Raw genomic sequence first — 16895 nt, forward strand, 5'->3', positions numbered from 1 at the left:
ATATGAAGAACTCTCTTTTAAGACAAATTTGCTAAAAACAAATTTTGGTTTGCTTATCTAGGAGAAAAAATGAAATAATGTGAAACTCATTAGCAGAAATAGACAAAAGAACAGAATAGAAATACCTTAAAATCAATGCTGAAATAGTTTGTATAGTAAGATATACATCAGTAACCTTTTGTATTCAGGTTGGAGACAAAATAAATAAAATATAATTGGTAATTGCATTTATAAACAATACAACTATCCCCTAAGTGTATACAGACATGTAAATCACATTTGGCTGTTCCCTAATAGACTCAATAAAGTTATTCAATATTTCATTTCCTGTATATATAAATGACATAATAGAATAGATTCAGTTATCCAGAAAGTATTAAGTCCTCTAGTAAGGATTATCCAAGTAATTTATGCTTAAACTTTTGATTTGTCCCACTTCAGTGGGTTGTTTATATAATTTGTATATGCCCAGGTATCACCACTGGCTGAAGCTTACTGAACGTTTTCTATATATCCGACAGTGTCACACATAATTTATTCCATATCAGATTGGTCGTACTCTCAGATAGCCTGTGGCCCTGTGCCATGGAGATTCTGTAGTTTTAGATCTGTAGGGCCAGGCTTTTCAGGGGCTCCAGGAGTTCATTGATGTTGCATCATCATGGGGTAGATGTTGGAGTGGGCCAGTTCGAAGCCCTGGATCTGGTAAGCCCCACTGGCTCTCCCGAGCTCATGTCCACAGGGCTGGCTTACCAGCAAACCCCTGCAACCAGGGCCAGCTATATTCTACTGCCAAGGGGAGTTCAGGGCCTGCTCTCTAGAGTGCTGTAACAGATAAGGGGCAGGGCCAGAAGTCCTCCTCTCATGACCCCAGGGCCAGCCCTCTCACCTCCTGTAGCTGGCAAGGGGTGAGGTGGGGGAGGGCATCTTTCCCTTGCTATGCCACAGCACAGCAGACAAGAGGGAGAACTGACTCACTCACAAACCCCATATTGAGAGCCTGCTCTACTATGCTGACCAGGAGAGGTGCAGGTCTGCTCTTTGAGGTGCTGCAGTAAATAAGGGGCAGAGCCAGCTCTCCAGCCCGAGGTAGCTATCTGGGGTGGATGGGGCAGCATATCTTGAAGCATCTCTCCTTATTCTTCCCTTGTCATCAAACAACAGATAAGGGATGGGACCAGCTCTCCAAGCTCACAGGGCCTGCTTGCCCATGCCTCCTACATAGGGGTCAGCTCTACTGTGCTGCCCAGGCAAGATGTAAGGCCTGTTCTTACAAGGGGAGATTTTATTGTTAACACTCTCCTCCTTGGTTTATAATAATCTTCACAGCAGTCATTTCAGATAGGTATTCTTCCCATGTTTTAAAGAGGAGGAAACTGAGCTATAACTCATTAATAAAATGAAAAGTTAGAAGATATGTAGGAACCACATGGTCATTCTCTGATTAGGCCTCTCTCTCTCTCTCTCTCTCTCTCTCTCTCTCTCTCTCTCTCTCTCTCTCTTCCTAGAAAAGAGTTCATTGTGTTTTGTTTTTATATTTCCAATTAACCTGACATTTGTGAAATTTTCATAAAATGTTAGCTTAAAAAAAGTAAGAACTGTCTAAAGAAAGTACACAATGAACAAGTTCAGAATTTGTGTCTTCTCCAAATAAAAGGCCCTAATCTGTTCTCACAGCATTTGGGGCACTGAGGCTTTGATCCTAAACTGCAACATTGTATGCCTGGTGCTTCATAATTTAGTTTATATTGTAATGTTCTCTTCCTTTGTGTGTAGATCAGTGGCCTGTTGCTGGAAGGGTGCAGTTTTGATGGCAATCGCCTTTCAGAGAACCAGCACGATTCTCCTAGCGTGTCATCAGTTCTTCCTTGCTACATGGGCTGGACACCTCAGGTAAGCCTTTGGATACACAGCTTCTAATCTTATTGGTTCACCCTTGGAGTTTATTTTTCTGCAGGATATCATGGCTCGTATGGTTTTAGTTTGCTTTCCCATTTTACCTGCACTTTAACAAATTTGTAGTCAAAGTATTTTACTTTTGAAGAGGTAAAGATTTATTAAGCCATTTTCTTTGGGAAACAGTTTTTAAAAAAAAAAAAAACAAAAATAAAACAAACAAAAACAATGTATGTGATTAGAGCCACCCCTTGAGCTTAAGAACTGGGTGACAGTGTTCTATGAGCCTTAGACCGTGCATGCCTCGTAGACATGAACTTCCTATGGTTTCAAGTAAGTCTCATGAGCCACACAGGTCCAGGCCTTTGCCTAGTCAGGGGCACTGAAAGTAGCCAGGCGTGGCACTGAACTGAGGATGTGGGCTGCCATTTGCCGGTGACGCTTGAAGAGGCTCGAGGACTGTGGGCTACTGGAGGACTCAGTCCCTGGGGGGTGGGCTCTGAGGCTCAGAAGCCAGCTGCCACCCTCAGTTTGTAATGCTGCTTCCTGCTATCGTTCTAAACGCAGGTCCTCAACCCCCAGCTCTTACTGTTCTACAACCATCGGCGCAAATAAGGCCTTCTTTCTATAAATTGCCTGGGTCACAGTATTTATCTTGGTAGTAAGAAGGTAACTCATACATTAGGCCAGAGTAATACATGTCAGAGGCCTGGCCTCACGCATAACAGCAACTTTAGTGACTTAGAGTTTTTTCTTCAATAGTGGAACCTAGAGGCATACCTGTGCCTTTAAAATAGGATGCAGTTTTAGATGAGGCATGTACCTTCTTAATTCTGAAGCTTAAGACTAAAAATAGATGCATAAATAGACTCTAATCCTCCCTCCAATGAGCAGCAGAACTGTTGTTCACTATAGGAAAAATACATTTTGTCATTAGGAAATGCTACATTGAAGTCTCCACTTACTTGATTTTTTTCCTTTTTTTCTTTTTTTATTCGATATATTTTTATTTACATTTCAAATGATTTCCCCTTTTCTAGCCCCCCATTCCCCGCAAGTCCCATAATCCCCATTCCCTCCCCCTGTTCTCACACCCACCCCTTTCCACTTCCCTGTTCTGGTTTTGCCCTATACTACTACACTAAGTCTTTCCAGAACCAGGGTCCACTCCTCCTTTCTTCTTGTACCTCATTTGATGTGTAGATTGTGTTTTGGGTATTCCAGTTTTCCAAGCTAATATCCACTTATTAGTGAGTGCATACCATGATTGATCTTTTGAGTCTGGGTTACCTCACTTAGTATGATGTTCTCCAGCTCCATCCATTTGCCTAAGAATTTCATGAATTCATTGTTTCTAATGGCTGAATAGTACTCCATTGTGTACCATATTTTTTGCATCCATTCTTCTGTTGAGGGATACCTGGGTTCTTTCCAGCTTTTGGCTATTATAAATAGGACTGCTATGAACATAGTAGAGCATGTATCCTTATTACATGCTGGGGAATCCTCTGGTTGTATGCCCAGTAGTGGTATAGCAGGATCTTCCAGAAGTGAGGTGCCCAGTTTTCTGAGGAACCACTAGACTGATTTCCAGAGTGGTTGTACCAATTTGAAATCCCACCAGCAGTGGAGGAGTGTTCCTCTTTCTCCACATCCTCGCCAACACTTGCTGTCTCCTGAATTTTTAATCTTAGCCATTCTGACTGGTGTAAAGTGAAATCTCAGGGTTGTTTTGATTTGCATTTCCCTAATGACTAATGAAGTTGAGCATTTTTTAAGATGCTTCTCTGCCATCCGAAGTTCTTCAGGTGAAAATTCTTTGTTTAACTCTGTACCCCATTTTTTAATAGGGTTGTTTGGTTTTCTGGAGTCTAACTTCTTAAGTTCTTTATATATATTGGATATTAGCTGATGTAGGGTTGGTGAAGATCTTTTCCCAATTTTTTGGTTGCTGATTTGTCCTCTTGATGGTGTCCTTTGCCTTTCAGAAACTTTGTAATTTTATGAGGTCCCATTTGTAAATTCTTGATCATAGAGCATATGCTATTGGTGATCTGTTCAGAAACTTTCCCCCTGTACCAATGTCCTCAAGGGTCTTCCCCAGTTTCTTTTCTATTAGCTTCAGAGTGTCTAGCGTTATGTGGAGGTCCTTGATCCATTTGGAGTTGAACTAAGTACAAGGAGACAAGGATGGATCAATTCACATTCTTCTGCATGGTGACCTCCAGTTGAACCAGCACCATTTGTTGAAAAGACTATCTTTTTTCCATTGGATGTTTTCAGCCCCTTTGTTGAAGATCAAGTGGCCATAGGTGTGTGGGTTCATTTCTGGATTTTCAATCCTGTTCCATTGATCCACCTGCCTGTCACTGTACCAGTACCATGCAGTTTTTAACACTATTGCTCTGTAGTATTATTTGAGGTCAGGGATACTGATTCCCCCAGAATTTCTTTTGTTGTTGAGAATAGTTTTAGCTCTCCTGGTTTTTTTCTTTTTTTGTTTTTGTTTTTGTTTTTTGTTATTCCAGATGAATTTTAGAATTGCTCTTTCTAACTCTGTGAAGAATTGAGTTGAGATTTTGATGAGTATTGCATTAAATCTGTATATTGCTTTTGGCAAAATGGCCATTTTAACTATATTAATCCTGCCGATCCATGAGCATGGGAGGTTTTTCCATTTTTTGAGGTCTTCTTCCATTTCCTTCTTCAGAGTCTTGAAGTTCTTGTCATACAGATCTTTCACATGTTTGGTAAGAGTCACCCCAAGGTACTTTATACTGTTTGTGCCTATTGTGAAGGGGGTCATTTCCCTAATTTCTTTCTCAGCCTGCTTATCCTTTGAGTATAGGAAGGCTACTGATTTGCTTGAGTTGATTTTATAACCTGCCACTTTGCTGAAGTTGTTTATCAGCTGTAGGAGTTCTCTAGTGGAGTTTTTTGGGTCACTTAGGTAGTCTATCATATCATCTGTAAATAATGATAGTTTGACTTCTTCCTTTCCAATTTGTATCCCTTTGACCTCCTTATGTTGTCTAATTGCCCGAGCTAGTACCTCAAGTACAATATTGAAAAGATGAGGAGAAAGGGTGCAGCCCTGTCTAGTCCCTGATTTTAGTGGGATTGCTTCAAGTTTCTCTCCATTTAGTTTGATGCTGGCTACTGGTTTGCTGTATATTGCTTTTACTATGTTTAGGTATGGGCCTTGAATTCCTGTTCTTTCCAAGACTTTAAGCATGAAAGGATGCTGAATTTTGTCAAATGGTTTTCAGCATCCAATGAAATGACCATGTGGTTTTTTTCTTTGAGTTTGTTTATGTAGTGGATTGCATTGATGGATTTCCGTATATTAAACCAACCCTGTATCCCTGGGATAAAGCCTACTTGATCATGGTGGATGATTGTTTTGATGTGTTCTTGGATTCAGTTGGCAAGAATTTTATTGAGTATTTTTGCATCAATGTTCATAAGGGAAATTGGTCTGAAGTTCTCTTTGTGTGTGGTTTTGGTATCAGTGTAATTGTGGCTTTGTAGCAGGAATTTGGTAGTGCTCCTTCTGTTTCTATTTTGTGGAATAGTTTGAAGAATATTGGTGTTAAGTCTTCTTTGAAGGTCTGAAAGAATTCTGCACTGAAGCCATCTGGTCCTGTGCTTTTTTTGGTTGGAAGACTTTCTGTGACCCCTTCTATTTCTTTAGGGGTTATGGGACTGTTTAGATGATCTATTTGGTCCTGATTTAATTTTGGTATTTGGTATCTGTTTAGGAAATTGTCCATTTCCTCCAGATTCTCCAGTTGTGTTGAGTATAGGCTTTTGTAGTAGGATCTGATGGTTTTTTTTTTTTTTTTTTTTTTTTTTTTGGATTTCCTCAGTTTCTGTTGTTATATCTCCCTTTTCATTTCTAATTTTGATAATTTGGATACTTTCTCTGTGCCCTTTGGTCAGTGTGGCTAAGGGTTTATCTATCTTATTGATTTTCTCAAAGAACCAGCTCCTGGATTCGTTGATTCTTTGTATGGTTCTCTTTGTTTCTACTTGATTGATTTCAGCCCTGAGTTTGATGATTTCCTGTCTTCTGCTCCCCCTGGGTGAATTCGCTTCTTTTTGTTCCAGGGCTTTTAGGTGTGTCGTTAAGGTGCTAGTGTATGTTCTCTCCATTTTCTTTTTGGAGGCACTCAGGGCTATGAGTTTGAAAGTCCACATACACATGGAGGCTTAAAAATACTCAATGACACCTTGACCAAAGAAGAAATAAAGAAAGAAATCAGAGACTTTATAGAATTTAGTGAAAATGAAGGCATTTACTTGATTTTTAACAAAGATGAAGAGCACGGGGGTGTTAGAGCTGCAGCAGTAACTGGCTGCCACTGCTCAGGGACAAAGGAGCACCATCCTGGGAGGCTCCTCCCAGCCATGCAGATTCATTCCCTCCAGTGTTGGGATGACTTTCAGATAAAGAAATGAGTTTTAAAGAATAGTTGCCTTTTTTTCAGAAATGTATGGGTTATATGGTTATTTATCTTAGGCTGTAAATGATGCCCAAAGTTGAGCCCTCTCTGCAGATGGGTTAAGCCAAAGCTTTCCACATGGGAGCGGCATCCTGGGTACCCAGGTAGGGCCAGCACCCTCATGGGGGTCTGGTAAAAACGGAGACCCTGAAGAAGGCTGCAGAGGCTGAGAGGTTAGAGAGGAAAATTTGAAAAAACATAATGAAAGAGGCCTCTAGAAGCCAGGGGTGCAGGACAGACACCCTCTCTGGGAGTCTCCAGAAGAACAAGGCCTGCTAGCCCCAGGGTCAGGACTTTGACAGTTGGTCAGTTCTCTCTCTTTTTCTTTTAACCAGATATATTGTTTATTTACATTTCACATGATTTCCCCTTTCCTGGTTCTCCCCTCCCCGAAAGTCCCATAAGCCCTCTTCCCTCCCCGTTCCCCAATCAACTCCCTCCCACTTCTCTGTCCTGGTAATCCCCTACACTGCTGCATCGAGCCTTTCCATGACCAGGGCCCTCTCCTTCCTTCTTCGTGGACATCGTTTGATATGTGAATTGTGTCTTGGGTATTCCGAGCTTCTGGGCCAATATCCACTTATCAGTGAGTGCAGGTGGTCAGTTCTCTTAAGACATTAAATTCCTGCTTCCTTCCACTCTGAACTGGTGCCCTAACCAGACCTTGGGCACTTGCTCTGCATCCTGTCCCACAACATCCAGAAGAAGCTCGACTCCCAGGTTTTCTAACACACCCAGGACCATAGGCCACAGTATCTGCCCCAACACCTCAACACCCAGGGTGACTAGGACCAGCAGGACACAGGTACACAGGAACCCCGCCTGGCCAGTGGCACTGGTTCCTTCTGGTCTGAGCCTGTGCCCTGAGCAGACTTTGGGCTCTAGCTCTTCACCCAGTCCCAGAACATCCAGAAGAAGCTCGACTCCCAGGTGCTTCAACACACCCAGGATCAGAGGATCTCAGGAGCTTAATCATAGCAGGATTTCAGGATCCCAGAGGCAGCTTGACTCCCAGGAGCTCTGACACACCCAGGATCTCAGGATCCCAGAATCCTAGAATCCCATACTCACAGAGAAAGCTAGATTCTGAGGAGTTCTGACATAACCAGGATCACAGGAGAGACAGGATAAAGTCAGAGACAGCGAGGACAGGTAGCACTAGAGATAACCAGATGGTGAGAGGCAATCATAAGAAACACAAACAAAGGTTACTTGGCATCATCAGAACACAGTTCTCCCACCACAGCAATTCCTGGATACATCACCACACCAGAAAAAGCAAGAATCAGATCTAAAATCACTTCTCATGATGATGATTGAGGATTTTAAGAAGGACATAAATAACTTCCTTAAAAAATACAGGAGAACACAGGTAAACAAATAGAAGCCCTTAAAGAGGAAACAGGAAATTCCCTTAAAGAATTATAGGAAAACACAAACAAGCACAGGAAATGAACAAAACCATCTAAGATCTAAAAATGGAACTAGAAACAATAAAGAAAACACAAAGGCAGACAATCCTAGAGCTAGAAAACCTAGGAAAGAGATCAGGAGTCATACAATAGACAGAAGAGAGAATCTCGGGTCCAAAAGGTATCATAGAAAACATTGGCACAACAGTCAAAGAAAAGGCAAATAGCAAAAGCTCCTAACACAAAACATCCAGGAAATCCAGGACACAAAGAGAAGATGAAACATAAGGTATAGCAGAGAGTGAAGATTCCCAACTTAAAGAGCCAGTAAATATCTACAACAAAATTATAGGAGAAAATTAACCTAAAGAAACGTAACTCCAAATAGATTGGATCAGAACAGAAATTCCTCCTGTCACATAATCAAAATACCAAATGCAGGAAATAAAGAATATTAAAACATTAAGGGAAAAAGGTCAAGTAACATACAAAGGCAGACCTATCCGAATTACGCCAGGCTTCTCACCAGAAACTATGCAAGCCAGAAGATCATGAGCAGATGTCATACAGAACCTAAGATGGAGAAACCAAGATATTCCATGAAAAGACGAAATTTACACAATATCTTTCCATAATTCAGCCCTTCAAAGGATAATAAACGGAAATCTCTGACATAAGAAGGGGAAACTACACCCTAGAAAAAGCAAGAAAGTAATCTTTCAGTAAACCCAAAAGATAGCCACAAACACGTAATTCCACCTCTAACAACAAAAATACTAGGAAGCAGCAATCACTTTTCCTTAATATTTCTTAATATCAATGGACTTGAATCCCAAATAAAAAGACATAGACTAATAGACTAGTTATGTAAACAGGACCTAGCATATAGGAAATGCACCTCAGTGACAAAGACAGAAAAACTACCTCAGAGTAAAAGGCTGGAAAACAATTTTTCAAGCAAATGGTCTAGAGAAACAAGCTGGAATAGCCATTCTAATATAGAATAAAATCGCCATTCAACCAAAAGTTACCAAAAAAGATAAGAATGCTTCATACTTCTCAAAGGAAAAATCTGCCAAGATGAACTGTCAGTTCTGAACATCTATGCTCCAAATGCAAGGGCACCCACATTCATAAGAGAAACTTTACTAAAGCTCAAAGCACACATTTCAACTCACACAATAATAGTGGAAGATTTTAACACCCCACTCCTATCAATGGACAGATCATGGAAACTGAAACTAAACAGAGACACAGTGAAACTAACAGAAGTTATGAGCCAAGATGATTTAATAGATATCTATAAAACATTTTATCCTAAAGCAAAAGAATACACCTTCTTCTCAGCACCTCATGATACCTTCTCCAAAACTGACCAAAGGATCGGCCACAAAATAGGCCTCAACAGATACAAGAATATTGAAGTAATCCCATGCATCCTATCAGATCACCACAAACTAAGGCTGGTCTTCAACAATAATGATGGAAAGCCCACATACACATGGAAGCTGAGCAATGCTCTACTCAATGATAACGTGGTCAAGGAAGAAATAAAGAAATTAAAGACTTGTTAGAATTTAATGAAAATGAAGGCACAACCTGCCCAAACAAAGAATCAACAAAACCAGTAACTGGTTCTTTGAGAAAATCAACAATATAGATGAACCTTTAGCCAGATTAATTAGAGGGCACAGAGACAGTATCCAAATTAACAAAATTAGAAATGAAAAGGGAGATATATCCACGGAAACCGAGGAAATTCAAAAAGTCATCAGATTCTACTACAAAAGCCTATACTCAACCAAATTGGAAAATCTGGATGAAATGGACAATTTTCTAGACAGATACCAGTTGCCAAAGTTAAATCAGGATCAGACATACCATCTAAACAGCTCCACAAGCCCTAAATAAATAGCAAAAGTCATTGAAAGTCTCCCAACCAAAAAAAGCCCAGGACCAGAAGGGTTTAGTGCAGAGTTCTATCAGACCTTCAAAGAAGACCTAATACCAATACTCTTCAAACTATTCCACTAAATAGAAACAGAAAGAACATTGCCCAATTCATTCTATGAAGCCACAATTACACTTATACCTAAACCACACAAAGACCCTACAAAGAAAGAGAACTTCAGACCAGGGATACAATGTGGAAATGAAGAAGTCAAAATATCACAATTTGCAGATGATATGATTGTATACTTAAGTGACCCCAAAAATTTCACCAGAGAACTCCTAAACCTGATAAACAACTTCAGCAAAGTGACTGGATATAAAATTAACTCAAACAAATCAGTAAGCCTTCCTATACTCAAAGGATAAACAGGCTGAGAAAGAAATTAGGGAAATAACACCCTTCACAATAGTCACAAATAAAATACCCTAGTGTGATTCTAACCAAGCAAGTGAAAGATCTGTATGACAAGAACTTCAAGTCTTTGAAGAAAGAAATCAAAGATGATCTAAGAAGATGGAATGATCTCGCATGCTCAGGGATTGGCAGGATTATTATAGTAAAAATGGCCATCTTGCCTAAAGTGGTCTACAGATTCATTGCAATCTCCATCAAAATTCCAACCCAATTCCTCATTGAGTTAGAAAGAGCAATTCTCAAATTCATTTGGAGTAACAAAAACCCAGCATAGCCAAAAACTATTCTCAGCAATAAAAGAACTTCTTTGGGAATCACTATCCCTGACCTCAAGCTGTATTACAGAGAAATAGTGATTTTAAAAAAATGCATGGTATTAATAGAGACAGGCAGGTAGATCAGTGGAATAGAATTGAAGACCCAGAACTGAACTCACACTATGGTTACTTGATCTTTGACAAAGGAGTTAAAACTGTCCATTGGAAAAAAAGACCGTATTTTCAACAAATGGTGTTGGTTTAACTGGCAGTCAGCATGTAGAGAAATGCAAATCAACCCATTCTTATCACTTTATACAAAGCTCAAGTCCAAGTGGATCAAGGACTTTCACGTAAAACCAGATACACTGAAACCAATAGAGGAGAAGAGCATAGAACACATGAACACAGGGGAAATTTTTCTGAACAGAACACCAATAGCTTATGCTCTAAGATCAAGAATTGACAAATGGCACTTCATAAAATTGCAAAGCTTCTGTAAGGCAAAGGACACTGTCAATAGGACAAAACAGCAACCAACAGATTGGGAAAAGATCTTTACCAACCCTACATCTGATAGAAGGCTAATATCTAATATATACAAAGAACTCAAGTTCTTTGTAAAAAAAAAAAATGGAATACAGGACTAAACAAAGAATTCTCAACTGAGGAATACCTAATGGCTGAGAAGCACCTAAAGAAATGCTCAACATGCTTAGCCATCAGGGAAATGCAAATCAAACCAACCCTGAGATTCCACCTCACACCTGTCAGAATGGCTAAGATTACAAACTCAGGGGACAGCAGATGCTGTGGAGGATGTGGAGAAAGAGGAGCACTCCTCCATTGTTGGTGGATTGCAAGCTGGTACAACCACTCTAGAAATCAGTTTGGTGGTTTTTCAGAAAATTGGACATAGTATCACCTGAGGACCCAGCTATACTACTCCTGTGCATATACCCAAAAGATTACCCAGCATATAACAAGGACACATGCTCCACTGTGCTCTTAGCAGCCTTATATATAATAGCCAGAAGCTGGAAAGAACCCAGATGTTCCTCAGCAAGGGATGGATACAGAAAATGGAGTACATTTACACAATGGAGTACTACTAAGCTATTAAAAACAATGAATTCATGATATTCCCAGGCAAATGAATGAAACTAGAAAATACCATCCATCCTGAGTGAGGTAATCCACTCACAAAAGAACACTCATGATGTGTACTTGCTGATGAGTGGATATTAGCCCAGAAGCTCAGAATACACAGGCCACATGAAGTTCAAGAGGAAGGAAGACCAAAGTGTGGATATTTCAGTCCTTCTTAGAAGGGGGAACGAAATACCCATGGGAGGAGATACAGAGACAAAGTATGGAGCAGAGATGGAGGGAAAAACCATCCCAAGACTACCCCACCTATTGATCCATCCCATATACAGTTACAAAACCCAGACACTATTCTGGATGTCAACAAGTGCTTGCTGACCCGAGCCAGATATAGCTGTCACCTGGGAGACTCTGCTGGTGCATGACAAATTCATAGGGGGACACACTCAGCCCCTATGAACTGAGCACAGGGTCCCCAATGGGGGAGCTAGATAAAGGACCCAAGGAGCTGAAGGGGTTTGCAGCCCCATTGGAGGAACAACTATATGAACCACCCAGTACTCCCCAGAGTTCCCAGGGACTAAACCACCAACCAGAGTACTCATGGAGGGACCCATGGCTCCAGCTACATATGTAGCAGAGGATGGCCTTGTCAGACATCAATGGGAGGAGAGGCCCTTGGTCCAGTGAAGGCTCAATGCCCCAGTGTAGGGGAATGCCAGGACAGGGAAACAGGAGTAGGTGGGTTGGTGAGCACGGGGAGGGAGGATGGGATAGGAGGTTTTCAGAGGGGAAACAAGGAAAGGAGATAACATTTGAAATGTAAATAAAGAAAATATCTAATAAACATAAGAGAACAAAAATAAAAACAAAAATTTAAATTTAAAAAGACACTAGATTCTTGTCATTTTTCAAGTAACAGGAAGAAATGTGTGCAAACTGTTATACAGCTGCTTAAGCATTGTAAAATGTGTACAGAATAATTTTAAAATATGCAGAGGACAAAGTTCATGCTTACTATTGTTTCTGTGAAACTGAAGTAGTATTAAAATACAGATTAACATATGCTAACGGATTTTGAAAAGCACTCTTAATCAGTGTCCCTGCCTCTGTTCTGCCACCCTTGCCCTCAGCAGTGGCTAGGACATCCCTTTCAAATGGGAAGTTACCTTATTTTTTGGCTCAGAAGCCTCCAATGAGCACCTGAAAAATCCCAGGTCCCAACATCATCCTCTGTAGCAAATGAAGAAGGACGGGAAGTAGTACTAGGCACTGCAGTGTCCTTTGAGGTGTCCTGTCACTGGCATATTGCTCAGTATTGCTAAGGCTTGTGTGCTTTTAACCCACTTTGCCTAAAGCACCAGAGTTACATCAACAGACAGACTAGAGAAGCAGGAAAGCCGCAGTGTGCTTGCTCACACAAGACAGAATGCGTGAACGGTAACTGGCCCAAACTAGTGTCTCACTTTAGACTTGAGCTTCAGTACTGAGCTTAGCCAACAGACTAGTTCTGTTTATTATAACTGCAATGCAGTCACAATGTATAGGTTCTAATTATTGAATTTTATTTGCATAATATTTTTATGTAGTATCATGAACTATTTGCAGTCTTCATGTATCTCATTTTTGTTAAATGGGCAGTATATTTGTTAATAGTTTTCATAAAATTTTAATTTTATACAAATACCTTAGCCTAGCTAGTCTGATTCTTTGGCCTAATAAACATATTAAAGAGGGAACTAGATCATTAGTATTTAATGCAGTCCCACAGCACACCCCAGGAACCTTCTTCTTCATGTTGGCCACATCATTGGTCTGCCTAACCTTGCATCATTTAATCTCAGGGACTGAGAGCAAGTCCATTCAGCTTTCCCAAAAGTCAGGAGCCTGAGAAATGCTGAGCAGGATGTCAGGAAGCCACCATTATCCTTTGTTAGAGTGCTGTATGGCTGGGGAGAAAGATGTGTGCGCTGTCAGTGAATACCCAGCATCAGTGTTTCTGTCCTGGTATCTGTTGGCAGCCTTGCACTGTGCTGCCTGGGCTTAGGCTCCCACAGACGTCAGATGCTCGAGAGAACTGACCTCCTCCAGCAGGAAGCTTTACACCACCACAGTCCACTGAGTGGGTCGTGTCTGCCTGTTCTTTGTAAAGACTGTCGTAGCAGTGTCAGTGGGAGAAGGCTCACCCTTGATGCTCTGAGTTCTGAGTCCCAAGCAGAATTAGAGAAGAGAGCCAAGTCATGGGGGGCGGGGGGGAGGGTGTGTGTTCTCTCTGCTCTGCTCCCTACACGGTGCAAGCAATCTACCCAAGAATTCAGTTTCTCAGAGACCTTGTTAGGATGACAGCCCAGGAGCCTTTATTGTAGTACTCTTTACTAAAAGTGATATTGTAGATATTTGATGTGTGTTTCCTAACGGAGTTGTAAGCTACACTGAAGGACATTCTTCCCATCTGTGTATGCCGCCTCTGACATAGGTGCACCGTGAGCACACGCAGCACTGTCATACGGTAGGCTGGGTACCCACCACAGTCACACAAACTAGACACAGCCGGGAAGACTCGGGAAGGTGGCTGCATTCTGTAGGGAAATGACTGTATAAAGTGCAAGTTTTACTGTACTACAGTAGGTTAAAATTCAGGGATGTCAAATAGACTGAAGTGACTTACATCAAAGACATGAGGATCTCAGCAGAATCCTCATGTTGGAAAAGGAAAAAGTTCATATAATGCCTACTTAAGAGTTATTTTCCTGAAAGAGAACTATTTTATTTATCTTTGCTAGAGCATCATCCACTACCAGCAGAGGGTGTGAAAGGGATGAATTTTCTAGTTGATTTAAGAATTGGTAGAAATAGCAGTCCAAAAGTAAAGTGTGTACATGAATACGGCTCCGGTTTCCTGAAGGAGAGAGGAAGGTCCCATGACCTTTCACCAGGGAGAACAAAATGCTTGGCTTCTAAGTATTCAATATCCTAAAGCCATGCATTTCTATAAGTGATCGCTTCTATTTTAAAGACAACAAGTGAGCTTATCTCACTTAATTAAGGATGGGCCATCCTTATTATGGTAAACACTATATGCTTCTAATCCATTTCAGCAATCTTCTAGAATAGTCCTCTCTAAATTCCATTCCAGCTCTAAAATATAATAATTCAGTGGTTGAATGAGATCATAAGTTCAGACCAAACACCAGTGTTAGATTTTAGTTGGAAGCACTATTACAAATTTCTTTGAAGATTCTTCTTAAAAAAAAATTGTTTATTTCTGAGATCCAAAAGGATCTAGATGAAGATAAAAGTTCTATATGAAACATGGCTAGCCATTCCTGGCACCCAAATGATGATCTTTGATTGAATCTTCTATTGAAAGAAACCAAGGATTATCACAGTAGTTCATTTTACGTCTATGGGAGAAATTGAATGTGAGCTTGCAACATACAGACACACTAGAGATACAGTGACATATGACTGACAGCAAGGGCAGCAAAGGCAGTGACACAGTGAACGGATGACAGACATCAAGGCAGCAAAGGCAGCAAGAGACTTGAATGGCTCCTGGGTGAAAAGGAACAGGTGAAGCACCGGCAGGACACCTGCGTTCCGCTGCAGCAGAAACGCCTGCGTCCACAAACGCCCGAGTCTACCAGCTCGCTCAGAAAAGCTGCAGCTCTGGGAGTGCACCAGAGACATGCCCATGTGAAACACAAGGGAGAGTGCAGCACTTTATTCAATCCACCCCTTCTACATTGAACTTTACGGTAGTAATAAGTGAGAAATGTAAGTTCTTTGTAGGCACATTCCTGCTTAGAAATGTATTTTTTGTATTTATAGAAATTTATAGGTAAAATTATATGTTTAATTGTCAAAATATTCCAGTATTTGGGGCTAAAGGAAAGTTTTAGAGTGTGTGAGTGTGTGTGTGTGTGAGAGAGAGAGACAGACAGACAGACAGACAGACAGACGGGAGGGAGGGAAAGTAAAAAGAGGCAAACAGCTGGGCATTTGTGGAAGTTAGAAGACAGCTGCCAGTGTCCTCCTTCACCTTTGAGGTGGACCTTTGTTGTTAAGCCCCACTCACACACCAGCTGGGTGGCCAGCAAGCTCTCCTGTCTCAGCCTCAAATCTCCCTAGGAACAGTGGGACTCGAGTTGCCTGTACTATGTGTCTGGCTTCTATGTAATTATTAAGGACTTGAACTCAGGTCCTTATGTTTGCCAGTGAGCTCTTTTCCCAGTTCTTAGGCAAATGATTGGGTATTTGTGAACTGATGTAGGAGATAGGGGCTCATTATAGTAATCTTTAGTTGAAATGTCTAATATATACGACAGCATAAGAATTGGAAGGTGTGAATTTGTTGCTGTATTTTTAGACTGTCCTTTTCTTTTGAACAGGGTTCATATGGTCCATATTCCCCTGATGAATGCATCTCTTTACCTGTTTATACAAGTGCTGAGAGGGATCGTGTGGTAACCAACATTGATGTTCCCTGTGGTGGCAACCAGGACCAGTGGATTCAGTGTGGGGCAGCGCTGTTTCTTAAAAATCAGTAAATCTGTGGCAAAACAGGAAGACTTAGCAAAGTGACAGTTACTTCAACACTCCACACAGACCATGTACTCAGTCTACATTAGAAACATTAATTCAGCATATCTGCTGTTAGTTGTTCTTGTTGATGGTCTCCTTGTGTTTCTATTTTAATAAATGAGTAATACCAGTACTGTGTACCTAAAGAAGTTCATATGACAGTGGGGTGTTTGGTGGTAGTTATTAAATATTTTTATGAGGAAGTTTACTTTTCAGTAATTTAAATATTTACAATTTAAAATTCTATATTTAAGAAATTGATATTTGGTTTCAAATAATTGCATATAAAGTTATTGTATTCTACAGTTTTAAATATGTATATGCACTGCTTTTAAGCATTGAACAATGTACAAGGGTATAATGAATGAATTATCTTAACAATTAAACATGATGTCATTTCTTTGTGTACATTAAATGATATAATACATACTAATATCCTAAAAGAAGAATTTACCTGAGAATGTAGATAATATAGATAACGAAACATAAATTCTGGTCATAGGATTTAGATTCACCCTCTCATTATGAGCTTTGGAACCTGTATTTGAGTTTTGCAAGACTCCCTGAAATCCAAGAATAGCCTTAGGAGCCTGGATTATGTCCAGCTGTCTGTCCACAGGAACAGACAGCTGTTGAGGGTTGAGATGTGTGCTGCTGTCAGGCATGTGCAATAGCCTCTCTCAGCCACCGTGTGTGTCTACACTTGTGCCAGTGCTATTGGGGGTTTGTTGTTTTGTTTTGCACTTCCCCCAGTGTCAGGAATGAA

General features: G+C 40.7%; 1 protein-coding gene across 1 annotated transcript in view; it reads left to right on the forward strand.

The window, feature by feature from the left end:
• The window catches only part of Dync2h1 (dynein cytoplasmic 2 heavy chain 1), a 252371-nt gene extending 235920 nt beyond the window's left edge, over positions 1 to 16451 (forward strand). The window contains exons 88-89 of the mRNA XM_052189168.1: positions 1777 to 1893; positions 15937 to 16451. Of these exons, the coding sequence (XP_052045128.1) occupies positions 1777 to 1893; positions 15937 to 16095 (276 nt within the window). The 3' untranslated portion in view covers positions 16096 to 16451. The remainder of the gene's footprint in view (positions 1 to 1776; positions 1894 to 15936) is intronic.
• Positions 16452 to 16895: the final 444 nt, after the last annotated feature.

Source organism: Apodemus sylvaticus, chromosome 7 (assembly GCF_947179515.1).
Source record: "Apodemus sylvaticus chromosome 7, mApoSyl1.1, whole genome shotgun sequence".
In the NCBI taxonomy this organism is placed as follows: domain Eukaryota; kingdom Metazoa; phylum Chordata; class Mammalia; order Rodentia; family Muridae; genus Apodemus; species Apodemus sylvaticus.